The following is a 22,583-nucleotide window of genomic DNA, read 5'->3' as shown; positions in this document are numbered from 1 at the left end:
ATTTTTCTAAAAATATAGTCATAAATCGCCAAAATAGGAGCCTAAAATTTAATTCAACTTTTTTTCTCAATATGTGAAGAATGAAAAATGTTGGTTTCCTTTTTTAATTAATACATTTAGTTTTACTTAAGAACATATTTCACATAGTTATTTCTCGTACAAAAATAAGGTTTTTTTAATTAAGCTCCGCCCCTCGGCTTACGACAAATAAAAAAAAATCATCAGAATTGAGATAGGGCGGGTGGGCGGGGCTTATATTTTGACGGCCGGAGTTTAACTGCAAAACACTTATCTGTTTTTGAGAGATTAAAACAGGTTTTTGAGTACTGTGTTGTTCAAAGAATACTATCTATATTAAGAAAATAAGGCAAAATATAAACCCCGCCCACCCACCCACCTCTAGTGTGATGATTTTTTTTTATTCTTAGAAACCTTAAACAGGTTTAAAATTGTAAATTTCGTTACTATTTAGACCACGGCAGGTATGGTTGGGGCTTAATCTTTGGTTTTAATTTTTTCTTAATATATATTCATAGTATTCTACATAGTATATACACAAAAATATGTCTTACATGGTAATTTCTTGTAGAAAAATAATAAGGATTTTGCGATTAAATTCCGGTACTTTGTTTCTCGACGATTAAAGAAAAAATCATCCGAATTGAGATAGGATGGGTGGGCGGGGCTTTTATTTTGGCGTTTTTTTTCTTAATATGCATAGGCATCTTTTCACAACAAGAAAGCTTAAAATGATACATTTTTGCTAAGAAATATGGATGTTACAATTATGAGGCGGAGTCTAATTGCAAAATAGATATTTCCTTATACAAATTTTCCATTTTAAACATGTGTTAAATTTCATGTTGTGAAAAAAATCTACATATACTAATACAAAAAGACAAAGTGTAACCCCGCCCACCCGCCCTATCTCAATTGTGATGATTTTTTTTATTCGCCGACAACCAAGAGGGCGGAGCTTAACTGCAAAACACTTATTTCTTTTTAAGACATTAAAAACATGTTTTTGAATATCAGGTTGTTCAAGGAATGCTATGTATATTAAGAAAAAAAGCAAAATATAAACCCCACCTACCCACCCCATCTCAAGTGTGATTATTTGTTTTTTAATTCTTAGAAACTTAAAACACGTTTAAAATAATACATTTTTGTAAGGAAATATGGATTTTGCAATTAGGCTCCGCCCCTAGGGCTGACAACCAATGAAAATTTCAGCACTATTTAGACCATGGCAGGTGGGGCTTAATCTTTGGTTTTATTTTTTTATTAATATATGTTCATAGTATTCTTTGCATAACACTATACTGAAAAATAAGTCTTACATGGTAATTTCTTGTAGAGAAATAATAAGGATTTTTCGATTAAATTCCGCTATTCTGGCTCTCGACGATAAAAAAAATCATTCGAATTGAGATAGGGTGGGTGGGCGGGGCTTATATTTTGTCGTTTTTTTTTTCTTAATATGCATAGGCATCTTTTCACAAAAAGAAAGCTTAAAATGATACATTTTTGCTAAGAAATAAGGATTTTACAATTATGAGGTGGAGTCTAACTGCAAAATCAATATTTCCTTATACAAATTTTCCATTTTAAACATGTTTTAACGTCGATGTTGTGAAAAGAGGTCTATATATATCAAAACAAAAGGGCAAAATGTAACCCCGCCCACCCGCCCTATCTCAATTGTGATGATTTTTTTTATTCGCCGTCAACCAAGAGAAGGTTTCACATAAAAAAGACATTTAGCGCCCCCAAGAAGGTTTTACATTTTTAAAAAAGACAATTGGAAACCTCGAGAAGGTTTTACATTTTTAAAAAAGACAGTTGGGACCTCCGGGAAGGTTTCACATTAAAAAAAAAGACATTTAGAGCCCCTGAGAAGGTTTAAAATTCTTAAAAAAAATCATTTGGAACCCCCGAGAAGGTTTAATTAACATTGTTAAAAAAAGTCAGTTGGGACCCCCGAGAAGGTTTAATTAACATTTTTAAAAAAGTCAGTTGGAACCCCCAAGAAGGTTTAATTAACATTGTTAAAAAAAGTCAGTTGGGACCCCCGAGAAGGTTTAATTAACTTTAAAAAAAAAAGTCAGTTGGGACCCCCGAGAAGATTTAATTAACATTGTTAAAAAAAGTCAGTTGGGACCCTCGAGAAGGTTTAATATTCTTAAAAAAAGTCAGTTGGGACCCCCGAGAAGGTCTAATTAACATAGTTAAAAATAGTCAGTTGGGACCCCCGAAAAGGTTTAATTAACATTGTTAAAAAAAATCAGTTGGGACCCTCGAGAAGGTTTAATATTCTTAAAAAAAGTCAGTTGGGACGCCCGAGAAGGTTTAAAATTCTTAAAGAAAGTCAGTTGGGACCCCCGAGAAGGTTTAATTAACATTGTTAAAAAAAGTCAGTTGGGACCCCTAAGAAGGTTTAATTAACATTTTTAAAAAAAGTCAGTTGAGATCCCCGAGAAGGTTTAATTAACATTGTTAAAAAAAGTCAGTTGGGACCCTCGAGAAGGTCTAATATTCTTAAAAGAAGTCAGTTGGGACCCTCTAGAAGGTTTACTATTCTTAAAAAAAGTCAGTTGGGACCCCCGAGAAGGTTTAAAATTCTTAAAAAAAGTCAGTTGGGGCCCCCGAGAAGGTTTAATTAACATTGTTAAAAAATGCCAGTTGGGACCCCCGAGAAGGTTTAATATTAAAAAAAAGATATTGGGAGCCCCTCAGAAGGTTTTACATTTTTGAAAAAAGACAATTGGGACCTCTGAGATTCAATTAACATTCTTAAAAACAGTGAGTTGGAACCCCCGAGAAGGTTTAATTAACATTGCTAAAAAAAGTCAGTTGGGACCCCCGAGAAGGTTTCACATTAAAAAAAGACAATTGGGACCTCTGAGATTCAATTAACATTCTTAAAAAAAGTCAGTTGGAACCCCCGAGAAGGTTTAATTAACATTGCTAAAAAAAGTCAGTTGGGACCCCCGAGAAGGTTTCACATTAAAAAAAAGACAATTGGGATCTCTGAAGTTTAATTAACATTCTTAAAAAAACTCAGTTGGGATCCCCGAGAAGGTTTAATTAACATTGTTAATAAAAGTCAGTTGGGACCCCCGAGAAGGTTTAACATTCTTAAAAAAAGTCAGTTGGGACCCCCGAGAAGATTTCACGTTCATAAAAAAAATTTGGCGCCCCCGACGAGGTTTTACATTAAAAAAACACAGTTGGGACCCCAGAAAGTTTCACATTAAAAAAAGACATTTCGAGCCCCCGAGAAGGTTTTACATTTTTAAAAAAGACAGTTGGAACCCCCGAGAAAGTTTCACATTAAAAAAAGACAGTTGGAACCCCCGAGAAGGTTTCAGGTTCTTAAAAAATGACATTTGGCGCCCCCGAAAAGGTTTTACATTTTTAAAAAGACAGTTGGAACCCCCGAGAAGATTTCACATTAAAAAAAAAAAACATTTGGAGCCCCTGAGAAGGTTTTACAACTTTAAAGAAAGACAGTTGGGACCCCCGAGAAGGTTTAACATTCTTAAAAAGTCAGTTGGGACCCCCGAAAAGGTTTAACATTCTTAAAAAGACATTTGGCGCCCCCGAGAAGGTTTCACATTATTAAAAGAAAATAAAAGCCAAAGATTAAACCTCACCTATAGCTGCCCCTATTTCAGTTGTGATGAATTTTCCATTCGTTATCAGAAGGGGGGTAGGAGCTGAATTTCAAAACCGATATTTTTATACAAAAATTGACCATTTTAAACATGCTTTAAGTATTTTGTAATCAAAAGCAGAACGTAGGTATATTAAAAAAAAAAGGTAAAGCCCCGCCCACCCACCCTATCTCAATTGTGATGATTTTTTTAATTCGCCGTCAACCGAGGAGACGGAGCTTAACTGCAAAATCTTTATTTTTCTATAAGAAATTACCATCTGAAACATGTGTTTTCAAATAATCGTGTTGTTTAAAAAAAAACTATGTATTAAGTAAAAAAGAAAGCCAAAGATTGAGCCTCACCTATACTCGCCCCGATTTCAATTGTGATGAATTTTTGATTGGTTATCAGAGTGAGCTTAATTTCAAAACCGATGTTTCTCTGCAAAAATTTACCATTTTAAACACGTTTTAAGTATTTTTTAATGGAAAGAAGAACGTATATTAAGAAAAACAGAAGCACAATATAAGCCCCGCTCACCCACCCTATCTCAATTGTGATGATTTTTTTTAAATAGTCGTGAGCCGGGGGCGGAGCTTAATTGCAAAATCCTTATTTTTACATAAGAAATTACCATCTAAAATATATTTACAAATAATCGTGTTGTTTAAAGAAACCTATAAGTATTAAGTAAAAAAGAGCGCCAAAGAGTAAACCTCACCTGTACCCACCCCGATTTCAATTGTGATGAATTTTTTGTTCGTTAGTTAGATTAGGGGAGGAGCTTAATTTCAAAATCGATATTTCTCTACATAAATTTACCATTTTAAGCATGTTTTAAGTATTTTTAATAAAAAGAAGAAAGTAAATTAAGAAAAAAAAGGCAAAATATAAAATATGTTTTGCTTAACTGCAAAACACTTATTTCTTTTTAAGACATTAAAAACATGTTTTCGAATATCAGGTTGTTCAAGGAATACTAGGTATATTAAGAAAAAAAGGTAAAATATAAAACCCATCTACCCACCCCATCTCAAGTGTGATGATTTTTTTTTAATTCTCAGAAACTTAAAACACGTTTAAAATAGTAATTTTTGTAAGGAAATATGGATTTTGCAGTTAGGCTCCGCCCCTAAGTCTGCCAACGAATGAAACCTTCAGGGTGGGGCTTAATCTTTGGCTTTAATTTTTTCTTAATATACGAAGTATTCTTTGAAAAACACGATACTCAAAAACATATCTTACATGGTAATTCCTTGTAAAGAAATAATAAGCATTTTTCGATAAAATTCTGCTCCTTTGTCTCTCTACGATTAAAAAAAAATCATCAGAATTGAGAATGGGCGGGTGGGTGGGGTTTATATTTTGGCTTCTTTTCACACAAGAAACTTAGAACATGGTACATTTATGCAAGGAAATATGAATTTTGCAATTATGGGGCGGAGCCTAATCGCAAAATCGATATTTCTTTATACAAATTTTCCATTCTAAACATGTGTTAAATTTCATGTTGTGAAAAAATCTACATAATATACTAATACACAAAGACAAAATGTGACCCCGCCCACCCGCCCTATCGCAATTGTGATGATTTTTTTTATTCGCCGTGAATCAAGGGGGCGGCGCTTAACTGCAAAATACTTATTTCTTTACAAGAAATTAAAAGCATGTTTTTGACTATCGTGCTGTTCAAAGAATACCACGTATGTTAAGAAAAAAAGGCAAAATATAAATCCCGCCCACCCACCCGCTCTCGATTGTGATGATTTTCCTTATTCTTAAAAACTTGAAACACGTTTAAAATGATACATTTTTGTAAGGAGCTATGGATTTTGCAATTAGGTTCCGCCCCTAGGTCTGTCAACGAATGAAAACTTCTATTTTGATCAGGGCAGGTATGGGTGCGGCTTAATCTTCGGCTTTAATTTTTTCTTAATATATGTACATAGTATTCTTTACATGGTAATTTCTTGTGGAGAAATAATAAGGATTTTGCAATTAAATCTTGCTCTTTTGCCTCTCGATGATTAAAAAAATCATGACGATTGAGATAGGGTGGGTGGGCGGGGCTTATATTTTGCTTTTTTTTTAATATACGTAGTAGTCTTTTCGGAACAAGAAAATTAAAACATGTTTATAATGGTAAATTCTTGTAGACAAATATGGATCTTGTAATTATCTGACAACGAATGAAAAATTCATCACAATTGAGTTTGGGATGGATGTGGGTGGGGCTAAATTTTTGGCTTGTTTTTTTCTTAATACACTTAGTATTCTTTGAACAATACGATATTCAAAAAATGTTTTTAATTTCTCGTAGAGAAATATGCAGTTAAGCTCCGCCTTCTTGGCTCTCAACGAATAAAAAAAATCATCACAATTGGGATAGGGCGGGTGGGCGGGGCTACATTTTGCCTTTTTTCTTAATATGTGTACAGGTATTTCGACAACAAAAAACTTAAAACATATCTAAAGTGGGACTGCAACGGGAACTTCAATGTATAATTTAAACTTTTCCGAAAACCGAAAAATCCTCAAAAAATATATAATATTGACTAAAAGCTTATTCAGTTTGTCTAGGGTTATTTTTCTAAAAACATTAACACAATTTATTAAAATATGCGTCTAAAATTTATCTCCAAACTACAAAATTGTTTTAGTGATTGTTTAATCTTTTCTTTTTTACAAATGTATGATATAAACCTCTTTCCTGCTCAATTTGCAGAAAGCCTTGACGTCAGCTCTTACTCCTTAAAAATTCACATTCGATAAAATATTGCAGTTCCCACCATAATTGCTTTTCCTGAAACAATGAACAAAACCGTTCTCTCATGAAATTGCCGAAATTGGCCTCAAAAACCCCATTGCAACAGCCCCGACCAAAACAAAACCCGTTGTGTAGGTTAGCACGTAATATTTTGTTTTTATTTTTTTATCCATCGAACTTGACTGAAATTAAGACTGCGACAAACCATTAAAACCCAAAAGTGGTGCTATTATAAAAGTGGTCATCCTTTGTAAGGTCGAAACTTATGCAAATGCACGTGTGCAATCGTGTTCGAACAACTTTTAGCTCTTGGTATTTGTGTTCTACAAGCAAAAGAGGCTTGTTTGAATAATTTGTGAATTAATTTGTGACACAAAATGACGATTTTTCGACGATCTGTCAACGGGTTGATTGAGTAATAGAGAAAGAAGTCAAGTGCGAAAAAATACGTACTTTCTTATTCTGTCCGAGTAGGACAATCATGACTCACTCACTTCAAATTTGCGATGTTTATTAGTCGAGGACTTGGCTTCCCGTCATTGGACCACTTTAAAATAAATTTATTCTTGTTTTGTCCCTTTCATTCCGACCTGTAATCCCACTTCTGACGAAACGAATGTTAATTCGAATTTAATTAGGTGGATTAGGTAAGTCGTAACAATAACATCATCATTCTCTTGAACCGGAAGAGTTGTGACAAGAATCCGTAATGTTAAGGAATTTAACCTTCTCGAAGAAATTTTGTAACGTAAATTTTTAGTGCGTAAACTCTACTACACATGTGACGTGGGAAATCCGTCAGACGGAAACAGATTTAGTTTAGCATAAATTGCCCAATGTTTGTAAATTATTGGAGAATTGAGCAAATCTGTACGGGTTTGAGGGTCTCTTGCACAAACCGTGGGTTATTAATGGAGTGCCACAAGAGAATATCGATTGCTAGAACTAGAACTGGCTTTACGCAACGCTGCAGCTTCAAATAAGCACATCTGAAATGATTTCAAGACAGGAACGTCATTAATCCGGGAGCAACACTCAAATTGCAGCACAACAGGCGGTCTAATCAAAGTTCGTCGCTTATTTTCGCCACATAACGACCTTATTATGAGCTCATATTCCTGGACGAAATATCGACTAAAAAAAACGTTGCTACTCAAGACATCTTTGGAATCTTGTTACATCTTATGCAACTGGCAGCTTAAACACCGCTCAAAAATGTCACGTATTAGATCACCAGATGTCAAACATTTTCGCCAAATTCACCAACTTGTAATTATTACAAAGTGTGACTAACAAAAAAAGGGGCAATTTGTCAATTGGGGCAAGTGTTTTCGATCCATCTCGTCCACACGAGATGTAAATCACGCAATATTAAAACCATATGAGTCTTCCGCTGTTAAACGAATTGAATACACACATGATAACAAAGTTAGAGCGAAGATTAACCATTGTACAGTTGCTCGAGTGGAAGTGATGTGGTGCTGCTGAAGATATGTGATCGTGGTTAATGGAATCACGCTTTGGCTACCAGTGTTAGAAGGTGTGTACACCCGGAAAACTTACCCATTTCCGAAATTTTCAACGAAAATAATGCGACTCGGTCCTTGAACTTTTACCTGCATAATCGTGATCGGATTTGCCGAATTAGGTAATTTTCATTGACCTCTGCGAAAAATAATGAAACTTTCCAAATTTGCCGTAATGGGTGTTGGAATAAGGATCAAGGTTTGAGAGTGATAATAATAACGGTAGTGACATTAAGAACCAAGAACACTCACTCACTACAAAGAAAAACAAAATGTTTAATTAAGGCAAAGTCAGTGACATTGTCGTGATAAAGAATTCGTGGTTCAAACGGCGGAAATACGGAATTAGTTGTTTAGCGCCACCTACACTTCCAAAAAATTGGGTTTGTTGGAAGTCGCACTGGTAATTGGGTTTGATTTGTAACAGTAAACATGTAGTTTTAATTTATTCGAAATAACGTAATTTCGGTAAAGGTGATAAAATTTCTTGCATAACAGTGTAAAAATGAGATACTTGTAATGTAACGTAAACACGATACAGGTTTTTAATTGAATTAGTTATTCATATTAAGAAACTGCGAAAAAGCACTTAGTTTGTACTTCCTACTGGGGGCTACTGATTTTGTTTACTCACATGTTTTTTGTTTTGTCTGTTCTGTTTTTATCTTTCTCCGTTTTTCATTTTTCTTTGATTGTTTTTGCTTCCTCGTTACGATAATCACTGTTTGTTTTTAATTTAATTAATACGTACATTTTCAAAATGTTTCCAACTTTTTCATGCTTGGTTATAAATTTTTCTGTGTTTTTTTCGCTCTGTTGTGTCTTATTTTACTTTTCACTTTTATTGTATGATGATTTTTTAAGCTTAAGTCGTGCTTATTTGACAATTTCTTCTACTATTTCTTTTCAAACAATTTACACACCTTATTTTTTTCTGTCATGGTAATTTCTTGTTTTATTTATTTTTTATTCTTTTAATGTAATTAAAATCCCCTTTTTTCTCTTTTACCTCGAAGACATATCATTTTCCTATTATATTTATTGAAATAAAAATTTGATCTGTCTATTTCATTTTTCTGTCCGAATATTATAATTTAAAAGCATTTTTTATCTACAATTCTAAGTGCATTTCCTCAATCAATTCGTTAAATTTTGTTGCTGTTCATGTTCTACATTTTTTACTAAATTTTTTATTTTCCTATGTATATGATTCATACATATTATTTTTTTGTGTTTTTTTAATAATTTATAAAACAAATATTTGCTTTTGGATTTTAAATATAGAAGGAAATAGAAAGATTTGGGAGAATATAGATCGACATAGAAGCATAGAGGCCGAAATATAGGATACAGATGGATATCGACGGCTATGGAAAAATATATATGGATATAGTTGGATATGGAAGGATATAATAGTAAATAGACGGCTATAGAATAATATAGAACGACATAGAAGTATATAGACTCCAATGTAAGTATACAGATGGCTTTAGACGGCTATGGAAAGAGATAAAAATATATAGACGGATAAGGAAAAATACAAACGAATATAGAAGGATATAGATGGACATAGACAGATGTAAACAGATATAGAAGGATGTAGAAGCAGACATACGTAATTCGAGCATATAGACCCAAATGTGAAAATATAGATGGGTTTAGACGGTTTTCGGACGGGATAAAAATTATAGACAGATTTGGAAGAACACAAATGGACATAGAAGGATATAGAAGAATATAGAAGCAGAAATGCCTGACATAGAAGGATTTAGATGGATATATGAGGATGTAGATGGATCTAGACGGATATCGGGAGATATAAATTGATGTTGAAGGATTTGGAAGGATACAAATGGAAGTATAAGTATATAGAACGAAATATAAGGACACATTAGACGTCTATGGAGAGATATAGAAGCATATAGACAGATGTAGAAAAATATAGTCGGACGTCGGAGAAATATATGCGGATATAGTCAGATATGGATAGATACAATAGTAAATAGAGGGCTATAGAATGATATCGAACAATATAGACAGATATAGATGCATATGAAAGGATATGGACCAATATAGAAGAATTTGGAAGAATACGAAACGAAATAGAAGCATTTAGACCCAAATCTACGGATATAGATGGCTTTAGATGACTATATGGAAGAAGATAAAAATATATAGACAGATATGGAAGAATTCAAACGAATACAGAAGGATATAGAAGCAGCAATTCGTGATCTGAAAATATCCGATAAAATAAACGTCTCTTCGGCTGATATAGAAGGATATAGGATGATATAGACGGATGTAGCCGGATATAGAAGAATATTGGGGGATATAGAGCGAATTAGAAGGATATAGAAAAGTAAGAAAAGTATAGACGTATATAGACAGATATAGACGAACATTGTCGGACATAAACGGATAGAAATCGAAATAGAATTATTCAGAACGAAATATAAGGACTCAGATGGCTTTAGACGTGTATGGAAAGATCTAGAAGCATATAGACTGATTTAGAAAAATAAAGTCGGACATCGGAAAAATATAGATAGATATATCCGGATATGGATGGATATAATAGTAAATGGAGGGCTATAGAATCACATCGAACAATATAGACAGATATAGATGCATGGGAAATGAATGTAGTCGGATATGAACAGATATTGAAGGATTTTGAAGGAACAAATCGAAATTGAAGTATGTAGAATGAAATATAAGGACATAGATGGCTTTAGACGGGTATGGAAAAGATTTGAAAGCATATAGATGGATGTAGAATAATATAGACAGATATCGGAGAAATATAGATGGATATAGTCGGATATAGAAGGATATAATATCAAATAGACGGCTATAGAATAATATAGAACGATATAGACAAATATAAATACATATGGAATGATATGGACGGATATAGAAGGATTTGGAAGGATACAGAAAGAAATAGAAGCATACAGACCCAAATGTAAGGATATAGATGGCTTTAGACGGCTATGGAAGAATAGAAACGGACATGGACGGGTGTAGATGGATATAGAATGATATAGAAACAGATTTGGAATCCTAAGAAAATTTCGGATAAAATAAACGTCTCTTGGGACTGATATAGAAGGATATAGATGGACATAGAAGGATGCTGACGCATATAGATGAATATCGGAAGATATAGACGGATATAAAAGAACATTGGAGGATATAGACCAAATTAGAAGGATATAGAAAAGTATAGACGTATATAGACAGATATAGATGAATGTCGTCGGATATGAACGGATATTGAAGGAATTGAAAGGATACAAATCGAAATTGAAGAATATAGAATGAAGTATAAAGAAAGATGGCTTAGACGGCAAGCTGGAAATATATAGAAACATATAAGATGTAGAAAGATATAGACCAATATCGGAGAAATATAGACGGATATAGTCGGATGTGGAATGATATAATAGTAAATAGACGGCCATAGAATGACATAGAACGATATAGATAAATATAAATGCATCTGGAAGGATATGGACCGATATAGAAAGATTTAGAAGGATACATAACGAAATAGAAGCATATAGACCCAAATCTAAAGAAATAGATGCCTTTACACGGCTATGGAAGGAGTTAAAAAATATAGACGGATATGGAGGAATACAAACTTCGACCTGACTTCACTTGACCTGACCTAATTTGACTTGACCTGACTTCACTCAATTTGACTTGACTTGATCTAACTGGACGTGACCGGAATTAACTCGACTTGGCTTTACTTGACTTAAGCTGACTTAATTTGACCTGACTTGACTTAAGTTGACTTCACTTGGTTTGACCTAACTTGAGTTGCCCTGACATGACTAGACATTACTTAACCTAAATTGACTCGACTCGACTTCACTGATCTGACTTGACTGGACCTAACTTGCTTTGACTTGATCTGACCTAACCTGACTTAAATCAACATGTTTTATAAATCTGTTTTCTATTTCATTCAACGTGACTTCAACTGACTTAACGTGACCTAACGTATCCTGACTTGACTTGACTTGACTTCACTTGACTTGACTTGATCCTACTTGGCTTCACCTGACATTTATACACCCCGTTGCCAAATTGCCGTTGATACTTCAATGTTCAATGTAATTTACCATTTTAGACATGTTTTAAGTTTGTTATTGTCGAAATAAGTCTACACATACTAAGAAAAAAAGGCAAAATGTAGCCCCGCCCACCCACCCTATCTCAATTGTGACGATTTTAACTGCAAAATCCTTATTTTCCCTGCGAAAAATGAAAAACACGTTTTAGAAAATCGGGTTGTTCAAAGAATACTATGTATATTAAGAAAAAAATAAAGCCAAAGATTAGACCCCACCCATACCCGCCCCGATCTCAATTCTCAATTGTGATGAATTTTTCATTCGTTGTCAGATCGAGGGGCGGGGCTTAATTGCAAGATCTGTATTTGTGTAGAAGAATTTACCATTTTAAATCTGAAAAGGCGAATACGTATATTAAGAAACTAGACAAAATATAAGCCCCGACCACCCACCCTGTCTCATTTCTGATGATTTTTTTATTCGTCGTGAGCCAAGAGGGCGAAGCTTAATGCAAAATTCTTGTTTCTCCACAAGAAATTACCATGTAAGACATGTTTTACAGTATCATGTTATTAAAAAATACTATGTTCATATATTTAAGGAAAAATTAAAGCCAAACATTAGGCCCACCCATCTAAATAGTAATGAAGTTTTCATTCGTTGGAAGACCTAGGGGCGGAGCCTAATTGCAAAATCCATATTTCCTTACAAAAATTTACCATTTTAAACGTGTTTTAAGTTTCTAATAATAAAAAAATCACCACAATTGAGATGGGGTGGGTGGGTGGGCGGGGTTTATATTTTGGATTTTTTTTAATATACATGGTATTCTTTGAATAACACGATACTCAAAAATATGTTTTTAATTTCTTGTAAGGAAATAAGTATTTTGCAGTTAAGCTCCGCCCCCTTGGTTCACGGCGAATAAAAAAAAATCATCACACTCTAGATAGAGTGGGTGGGCGGGCTTACATTTTGTCTGACAAAATGTAAAATGCCTTGATTTAGCCTGACTTAACTTCACCTGACCTGACTTCACCTGACCTGACTTGCTTCGACCTGATTTCACTTGACCTGACCTAATTTGACTTGACTTGACTCAACTTAACTTCACACAACTTTATTTGACCTGACTGGACGTGACCTGACTTGACTCGATTTGGCTTCATTTGACCCTGACTTGATTTGACCTGACTACACTTGACCTAAATTGACTTGACTTGACTTGACTTGAGTTGATCTTATCTTAGTCAGCGGTCTATTTATATTAAATGAATTCTTCGATAAAAATTTATCCTTATTTTACTTAAACTTCCCTTACTATATTGTCTGTTATTTTAATGATCAGTTTTTTATATTTTGTTTTCGTTTGTGTTTTCCTTTTCATTAATTTCTTAAATTTAAATATTTTCAAAAATGAAATAGAAATCAATAACTTTTATTTTATTTAGGATTCAAATTTTCTCACAAAAACTGTTTTATTTCTTCTCTCTCCGTTGATTCTTTGCCTTTTGTATAATTTTCCTTCGTCATGTTACTCACATTTGAATATTTTTTTTTCTTTATCGGACAATTTTTCATTTTGTTACACATAGTCATAACTCAGTAACGTGAACCTTGTGATACATGTAGTTACTCAAACCTTAATTTTTCTTTAATCGTTAAATTTTATGTTGTGACTTTGACATTTCCACTGGCATTAAACCAAGCTTGTTGCAGTGAGTTTTAAATTTAAAAACAAAGTTTTATTAAAAATTAAAACTGTTCCTCCATGTATCTCTCCAAACACTCCCAACCCAATTAAAAACTGTTCGACATTTCGACATTTGTGTCATTCATAATTAACACACTCCAATTTAGCATCGCCGACGACTTCAAACCCGTTATTTATCCCGCGGATTTTTCTACCGTAAACAACCGCAAATCCGTCCATGCATAAACTTTCCTTCAAACCTGACATTAACCCTGTAAATTTTGCAATGTCGTCGAAAGTTCACTTACTCGTCGAACAATTCACACTGCTTTAAATTCCAGCGAAGCGAAACCACGAAAAACATAAATTAGAGATGTAGAAATGCAGATTCGGCTCGAAATTAATTGACCGATCGGATGTTTTGACGGAATTACGAAATTCCTCGTTTAACCTTTCATCCGAAACGGCATGACAATATTACATTCTTGCATTTTGCAATCGCCGCATTAATGAAAAATTGGATTTGTGCGGATGTAGGCCAATGCTAAAGCACTCGTTATAGATTTGGAAACGGCCCGAAAAAATTAATTACGTGTCTGGGCCTCTGGTTAAGTAATGCGAAATTTTCGCCGATTGTTCGATTAATTTATTTAATTAGGCGACGATTTTTCACTGTGTGCTTTGTGGCGACGGTCTAACGTGTCGTATTATGTAAATGCGGATTAAAAAACGTTTGTTTGGAAAGGAACCGAAATTCGGTCGACCAGTTTTTCGTGAAGGAAAAAAATTAATGGATTGTGATTTCCTGGTCTGGGCTTTGTTGCAGGTTGATCAGGAGGTGCAGGAATGTGGAATGTAATTCTGGTGGCTCTGGCTGCAGGCACGGCTTGGGGGAGGCCGAGGGGGGAGCACGTGTGTCAGGAGGAGCACAGGTAAATAATTCGGAAAATTGGCCCGAGGGAATACGATAAGTTACGGCCCTGTACACGGCGCAAGTTTATAATCTACTACAGAAAATTATCAGACGATGTTTTCCAGACGCTAGGGCTGTTAAAAGTAATTTTTTAGTCATGCGATGTCAGGTCAAGTTAGGTCAGGACCAATCAGAAAGCTGTGTAAAATCAATTTAATACCATTATGACCATAATCGTAAAAATAAGTAGTTTCATAGTCCACCAGAAGTCTTTTTTTTTTGATCGAAAAGACACCACAGGGTTTCATCTGGATCCACCGCTATTTCGGTTGTTTATCAATGACATCAATAATATCATAAATGCTAAGTTTTAAGTTCAAGTTCTATCCAAAGAACGTTCAATAATTTTTTCAAAATATAATAATTAATTAAACTCAATAAAAGATTGCAAATTTCGACAACACCTACTTCAATTTTTTCTTCTCCACAACTTTTTATTTCCCGAGCCTAAGCTAAGGAAATACTGTAATGGAGTCCATCAGCAGTTGGCTACTTTTATGTTTTCTCGACATATCATGTTCTCTGTTTTCCGTTTGCCCGGATTTTTATTAGATAGGTAATTTCCGAAACTACCGGACCGATTGTTGTCAAATTTAGTATGTATGTTAGGAATATCATGTAAATACTAAAATGATACCCAAAATTTGTCTGCTCATCCCCACCAACAATGTTATTTAAATTTTATAAACTAACGTCCTCTTCCATCCGTGGTCTATAAATCCGTGTCGAGTTTTTTATCCCAGGCGTCTAGATTTTTTTAGAAAAATCAGAATTAGAGATATATTATTTTCAGTTTTTCGATTTTTTAATTTCGAGATATTTCGACTATCGATTTCTCAATTTTTTCGAATTTTCAGTTTTTTAATTTCTCGATTTCCAATTTTTCCACCACTCAATTCTTCGATATTTTAGTGTTGGGATTTTTCAATTTTTCTATTTTTCAGATTTTTGATTTTTTGATTTTTCGATTTTTTGGTTCTTCAATTTTTTTTCAATTTTTAAATTTTTAGATATCTCAGCTTATTATTTTTCAATATTTCGGTTCTTCGATTTTCGACTTTTCGATTTTTGGATTTTCCGACTTTTTGCTTTTCCGACTTTTTCGGTTTTTCGATATTTTAATTTGTTAATTTTTAAAATCTTAGATTTTTCTATTTCCGATTTTTCAGTTCTTCAATATTTCTATTCGTCAATTTTTTCGATTTTTTAAATTTCTCGATCTTTAGATTTTTTGACTTCCAGGTTTTAGACTTTTCGGTTTTCCAATTCTCTGATTTTTATAATATTTGATTTTTAAATTCTTCATTTTGTTTTATTTTTTTAATTTTCAGTTCTTCAGTTTTTCCATTCTCAATTTGTCGAAATTTCGATGTTTCGGTTGTTCAATTTCTTGATGCTTCGATTTTTTAATCCTTCAATTTTCCAATATTTTACTTTTTCGATTTTTAAATTTAATCATTTTTTGATGTTACGATTTCTCGATTTTTTCAATTTTGCAATTCTTCAATTTTGTTTCAATTTTTCCAATTTTTTATATTTTGATTTTTCAATTTTTTAAATTTTAGATTTTTCAGTTTTTTGGTATTTCGATTTCTCGATCTTTCGATTTTTCGACTAGGTCTTAGATTTTTCGGATTTTCAGTTTTCTGATTTTTACTATATTTTATTTTTCGATTTTATTCAATTTTTCGGTTTTTAAACGTTTCAAATTTCTCGATTTCCAGATTTTTCTATTTTTCATTCTGAATTTGTCTAGATTTCGATGTTTCTGTTGTTGAATTTCTTGATATTTCGATTTTTTAATTTTTCAATTTTCCGATTCTTCAATTTTTCGATCTCAGTTTTATGATTTTTCAATATTTCGGTTCTTCGATTTTTCGACTTTTCGATTTTTGGATTTTCTGATATTTTACTTTTAAGATTTTCAATTTTTCGATTTTTAACTTTAATGGTTGTTCCCATTTTTTGATGTTACGATTTCTTGATTTTTTCAATTTTTCGATATTCTAATTTTTCGATCTTTCGATTTTTCGACTCCTAGATTTTAGATTTTTCGGATTTTCAATTTTCTGATTTTTACAATATGTATTTGATTTTTGGATTTTTCAATTTTTCGATTTATAAACTTTTCGAATTTTCAGTTTTTCCACTTTTGATTTCTCAATTTATCGTGATTTCCTTGTTTCGATTTTTCAGTTGTTCAATTTCTCGATTTTTCGATTTATCGATTTTTTTTATTGCAACTTATGAATTTTCCGGTTTTTTTACTTTTCGATTTTTCGATGTGGAGCTATTTCGATTTCTCCATTTTTTGATTTTCTGATTAATCAATTTTTCAATTTTTTTAAATTTTGATTTTTCGATTGCTCGATTTATCGATTTTTATATTTTTCAGGTATTCGATACTTCTATTTTTCGATTTGTACATTTAATCATTTCCATTTTTTCGTGATTTTTCCAATTTTGTTTCAGTTTTTCAAATTTTTTATAGTATTTTGATTTTTCAATTTTTAAAATTTTAGATTTTCGATTTCTCGCTTTTTTGGTTTTCAATATTTCTATCTTTCAAATTTTCAGATTTTTAAATTTTAGATTTTTCAGTTTTTTGGTATTTCGATTTCTCGATCTTTCGATTTTTTGACTAGGTCTTGGATTTTTCGGATTTTCAGTTTTCTGATTTTTACTATATTTGATATTTCGATTTTATTCAATTTTTCGGTTTTTAAACGTTTCGAATTTTTCGATTTCTACATTTTTCTATTTTTCAATTATTGGATTTTTAAAATTTTTCAGTTCTTCAGTTTTTCCATTCTCAATTTATCGAGATTTCGATGTTTCAGTTGTTGAATTTCTTAATGTTTCGATTTTTTAATTTTTCAATTTTCCGATTCTTCAATTTTTCGATCTGAGTTTTATGATTTTTCAATATTTCGGTTCTTCAATTTTTCGACTTTTCGATTTTTGGATTTTCCGATATTTTAATTTTTCGGTTTCCCATTTTTTGATGTTACGATTTCTCGATTTTTTCAATTTTTCGATATTCTGATTGTTCAATTTTTAAAATTTTAGACTTTTCGATTTCTTAATTTTTCAGTTTTTAATGTCTCAATTTCTCGATCTTTCGACTTTTTGACTCCTAGATTTTATTTTTTTCGGATTTTCAATTTTCTGATTTTTACAATATGCATTTGATTTTTGGATTTTTCAATTTTTCTAGTCTATAAACTTTTCGAATTTTCAGTTTTTCAACTTGTTGATTTCTCAATTTATCGAGATTTCCTTGTTTCGATTTTTCGGTTGTTCAATTTCTTGATTTTTCGATTTTCTGATTAATCAAATTTTGCAATTTTTTTTAATTTAAATTTTTCAAATGCTCGATTTCTCGATTTTTATATTTTTCAGGTCTTCGATTTTTCTATTTTTCGGTTTAATCAGTGTTAAGATTTCGTGATTTTTCCAATTTTGCAATTCTTCAATTTTGTTTCAATTTTTTCAATTTTTTATATCTTGATTTTTCAATTTTCAAAAGTTTAGATTTTCAATTTCTCGCTTTTTTGGTTTTCAATATTTCTAATTTTCAAATTTTCAGATTTTTAAATTTTAGATTTTTCAGTTTTTTTTGTATTTCGATTTCTCGATCTTTCGATTTTTCGACTAGGTCTTAGATTTATCGGATTTTCAATTTTATGATTTTTACAATATTTGATTTTTCGATTTTATTCAATTTTTCGGTTTTTAAACATTTTGAATTTTCAGATTTTGAAATTTTTCGAATTCTCAATTTATCGAAATTTCGATGTTTTGATTTTCCGATTCCTCAATTTCTCGATTTCTACATTTTACTATTTTTCAATTATTGGATTTTTAAAATTTTTGAGTTTTCAGTTTGATTTTCCAATTTTCCGATTTTTAAATTCAACATTTCCCAATTTTTCAACGTTGCAATTTTGCTTTTGGCATATTATGAATTTTTCAATTTTTCATTATTTCAATCTTTCAGTTTTTCAGTTTTTTTAAATTTTTGATTCTTCATTTTTTTGTATTTTTTTATTTTCTGCTTCGTAAAATATTTGATTTTTCGATTTTGCGATTTTCCAGTTTTTAAATTTTTCGAATTTTCAGTTTTTCAGCGTTTCGATTTCTCAATTTAATTCGATTTTGTTTTATTTTAACTTACAAATTTTTCAGTTAATACCATTCGTTTTTTATATTTTGGGCTATTTCGATGTTTCAATTTTTCCATTTTTCGATTTTTCGATACTTCAATTTTTCTATTTATCAGATCTTCATATTTCTATTTGTTCAACCTTAATCAAAATTTGTCTAATCATCCCCACCAACAATTCAATAACATCACCTCAAAATTTTGCATGGTAAATCGTACTCGAATTTTATAAAATAACATTCTTTTGTATTATTAGCTCAGCTGGTTAAAAAAATTTTTTTTCTTACACTATAACTGGTATTATTCATATTTTTTTTTCTAAAACACAACCAAATTTTCTCCTCATTTCCAGAATTTAAACTTTGAAATATTCTTTCATTGTATTTAATCTCCTAAAATTTTAAAATATCCTTTCTCAAAGAAAACCAAAGAAATAATTGCACTTAACACTTTAACATCTAAACATGCTAATTAATAATTTTAAGCACAGTACTCAACCACCATTATAGTAATTTGCGGAATTTCTCTTTCGTCCAGAGAGCACTAAATTTACTTCCGTCCTTTTTCTAAATTTTGTTGATAACGATTAGCTGTACTGCGTCACATATTTTTTTTATATTGTTGAAAACACGAATCTATTGAGAGGCATTTATTACACACAGCAAGCGCAGCTTATTGTCGACACTTGTTCACATCTAATTGGCTCGAAATATTTTCATTCATTAGCTCCAGCGATGCGAATGCAATAATCGCTTTGTATCGTGAAATGCAGCGAGTTATTTGCTGCAACGCGAGGTCCATCCGTCACCACGGAAACTGCATTCAAGAGTTAATCGATTCACCAAAACCAGGGAGAAGCGGTGAATTAATATTCGCAGAATTGTGACGCTTTCAAGCGAATTTTTATTTACATTTGTCGAAGTGATAATAATTAGTAGTTTTAGGACCGACGATGCACGAACAACGTCAATTATTTATGGAGAATTCGCATGTCAGATAACTCAGTTAAATTAAGATTTTGATTTTTTTTTTTTCCAAAAACTACATATGTAGGACTGTGTTATTTTATACAATTTAAGACCCATTTACTATGTACAATTTTGAAGTGACGTCATCACATTTACCTTGTACATGATGTACCCAATATAAATACAAAATTTGACAACAATCGGCCCAGTACTTTCGGAGATTGCCTGTGTAACGAAAACTCGTGACGGCAGACAGACAGACAGACGGACAGACAGACAATCAAATTTTAACAGGAATAGAGGCGGAATGCATTGCTTACGAGTTCTGTACACACAATAGACATATTTTTCTACATATCGCAGTCACTTTTGCTTCAGTTAGCTGCATCTTGAACTCAATACTGAATACTGAAATGGAAATTGTAGAGATTCCATGCAACAAAAGCGTTCCAGGAAGACGAAAATTAAAAACATGTTTACTTCAGGACGCGTTTCAGGTGCATCATCAATATCTGAAAAATATGTTCCACTGCGATTTGAAATCGTTACAAGTTCAAGTCCAAATTCCGAACCAGTGATTATTTTTACGCATTACTAAACCCACTGTTGAGAAGAAGACCGCAATTAAGCCATAATATTTGTGTTTTCGTCGTCACGTCTAACATTGGAAATGTAATAATAATACAGTCCAGATGTATACGCATCGAAATATCAGAAGCGGAAAAGCGGAACAAGTATTTAATGTTCCCATTACGGAATATGTGTCAGACTTCTGAAGCAGCATTTGTAACGAAAGTAAAAGTACTATCTGTTTGCTCGTATGTATTTGGTGAAAGAGTTTGTTTTGTAACTAGTTGGGCGATACACTATAGAAAAATTATGTTTGGCGACTAACACGTTAACCTCGTTTCAATTATAGATGTTTTGCAACGTTGTATAAGTTATCTTGGGTGTCAAAAAGTGGCAACTGCATGTAATTTGGTGTTCAAGGCTGACGGATTTATTTGCTTTTTCCCGTTACGTTGCTTGGGGGTTTTCAGGATTTTTCCTTGTGTTTTCGCGTGTTAACATGGCTTGTTACGTAATTTTGGTGAATCTCCAATTTTGACGATTTTTTTCTGCGTCCCGCTGTGCTGTTTTAACTTTGTTGTTTTTTTCTTTGTGCTACTTGTCGTGTTCTTTATAATGCAAAGTTGTTGACTTTCTGTTTGTTTCCCTGCGGCGGGTATTCTTTTTTCTTTTTTTCTTTTATATAATTCGATCTGATGGTCTAACGATAGTTATTCAGCTTGATTTTTTTTCGATTTGTAGATCTCCACCCAGTCTTAATTTAAGCATCTTTTTTAATCAGTCGAAAAATTGCTTTTACCTTTTTTTGTTGCATAGGTTACTGCATTCATAATTTATTCTACTTACTTAATTTTAGATTGTCATTTTATTGTCGTTTCAACATGCTTTCCAGCAATTTGAATTTGTTAATTTTTTGGTTTTTATATCTAATATTTTTTAGTTTTTTTTAATTCGTATTTGTTCTATTTTCTGTTATTGCGACTTCTAACTAAATATACAGTGGTAATAAAATTTATGCTCAAATAACCTCTGTGATCAGAGTAGTATTCAGGAAATTTATTGTTAAATCAATTCCATCCCCGTGTCAGATTTAGTTATTGATTGCAGATATTTGTAATTTGTGTTTTATTTTTGAAATAATTGGAAACATTCTCGTAGAAATTTGACATTTTATTTTTAAATTTCAGTGTCTATTTGTTAAACTATGTGGAAGAATCTTCAAACGAGTCCTGTGTGTTTTGTTTTGGAAATAGTTTGAAAGGATCTTATTTTTTTAAAGAATCCGAAACAATCTTCGGAGTTTATTGTATATTTATTTTAAAAGAATTTGAAAAAAACGGGGACACTACAGGTGTTTTGTTTCTGAAAAATCTTTGTTCTTTTTTATTTTTATAGAATTTTCTTTCAACATCAGGATAGTTAAACATGTTTTCAGTTTCTTGTTGAGAAAAGAACACTTCGTATATTAAGAAAAAAAAAGGACAAAATATAGACCCCGCCCACCCACCCCTTCTCAATTGTATTGAATGTTTTATTCATCGTGAGTTGAAGGGCGGAGTTTAGTTGCAAAATCCTCATTTTTCTACAAGAAATTACCATCTGAATCTGATCATAATTGAAATTGGGGCGGGTTGGTTGGCCTTAATCTTTGTTCTTTTTTTATATATATGTACGTAGTTTTCTTTCTTTGTTTTTTTTTATATATATAGTTTTCTTTCAACAACAGGATAGTTAAACATGTTTTCAGTTTCTTGTTGGGAAAAGAAGATTTCGTATATTAAGAAAAAATGGATAAAATATAAACCCCGCCCACCCACCCCTTCTCAATTGTGATGAATATTTTATTCGCCGTGTGAGCTCAAGGGCGGAGTTTTGTTGCAAAATCCTCATTTTTCTACAAGAAATTACCATATGAAACTCATCACAATTGAGATTAGGGCGGGTGGGTGGGGCTTAATCTTTGTTTTTTTGATATATAGTTTTCTTTCAACAACAGGATAGTTAAACATGTTTACAGTTTCTTCTTGGAACAGAAGACTTCGTATATTAAGAAAAAAATGGACAAAATATAAGCCCCGCCCACCCACCCCTTCTCAATTGTGATGAATATTTTATTCGTCGTGTGAGCTCAAGGGCGGAGTTTAGTTGCAAAATCCTCATTTTTCTACAAGAAA

The 22,583-nt window shown here is 32.3% G+C and overlaps 1 protein-coding gene across 1 annotated transcript in view; it reads left to right on the top strand.

The window, feature by feature from the left end:
• The first annotated feature begins 7,835 nt into the window (after positions 1-7,835).
• LOC135124787 (uncharacterized) overlaps positions 7,836-22,583 on the top strand; it is a 49,075-nt gene continuing 34,327 nt past the window's right edge. The window contains exons 1-2 of the mRNA XM_064050003.1: positions 7,836-7,966; positions 14,560-14,665. Of these exons, the coding sequence (XP_063906073.1) occupies positions 14,580-14,665 (86 nt within the window). The 5' untranslated portion in view covers positions 7,836-7,966; positions 14,560-14,579. The remainder of the gene's footprint in view (positions 7,967-14,559; positions 14,666-22,583) is intronic.

The sequence above is a fragment of the Zophobas morio genome, unplaced genomic scaffold (genome assembly GCF_036711695.1).
Source record: "Zophobas morio isolate AGI-343-1 ecotype UQ-CSIRO unplaced genomic scaffold, CSIRO_AGI_Zmor_V1 ptg000008l, whole genome shotgun sequence".
Lineage (NCBI taxonomy): Eukaryota > Metazoa > Arthropoda > Insecta > Coleoptera > Tenebrionidae > Zophobas > Zophobas morio.
This window is presented reverse-complemented; position numbering and strand designations above follow the sequence as displayed.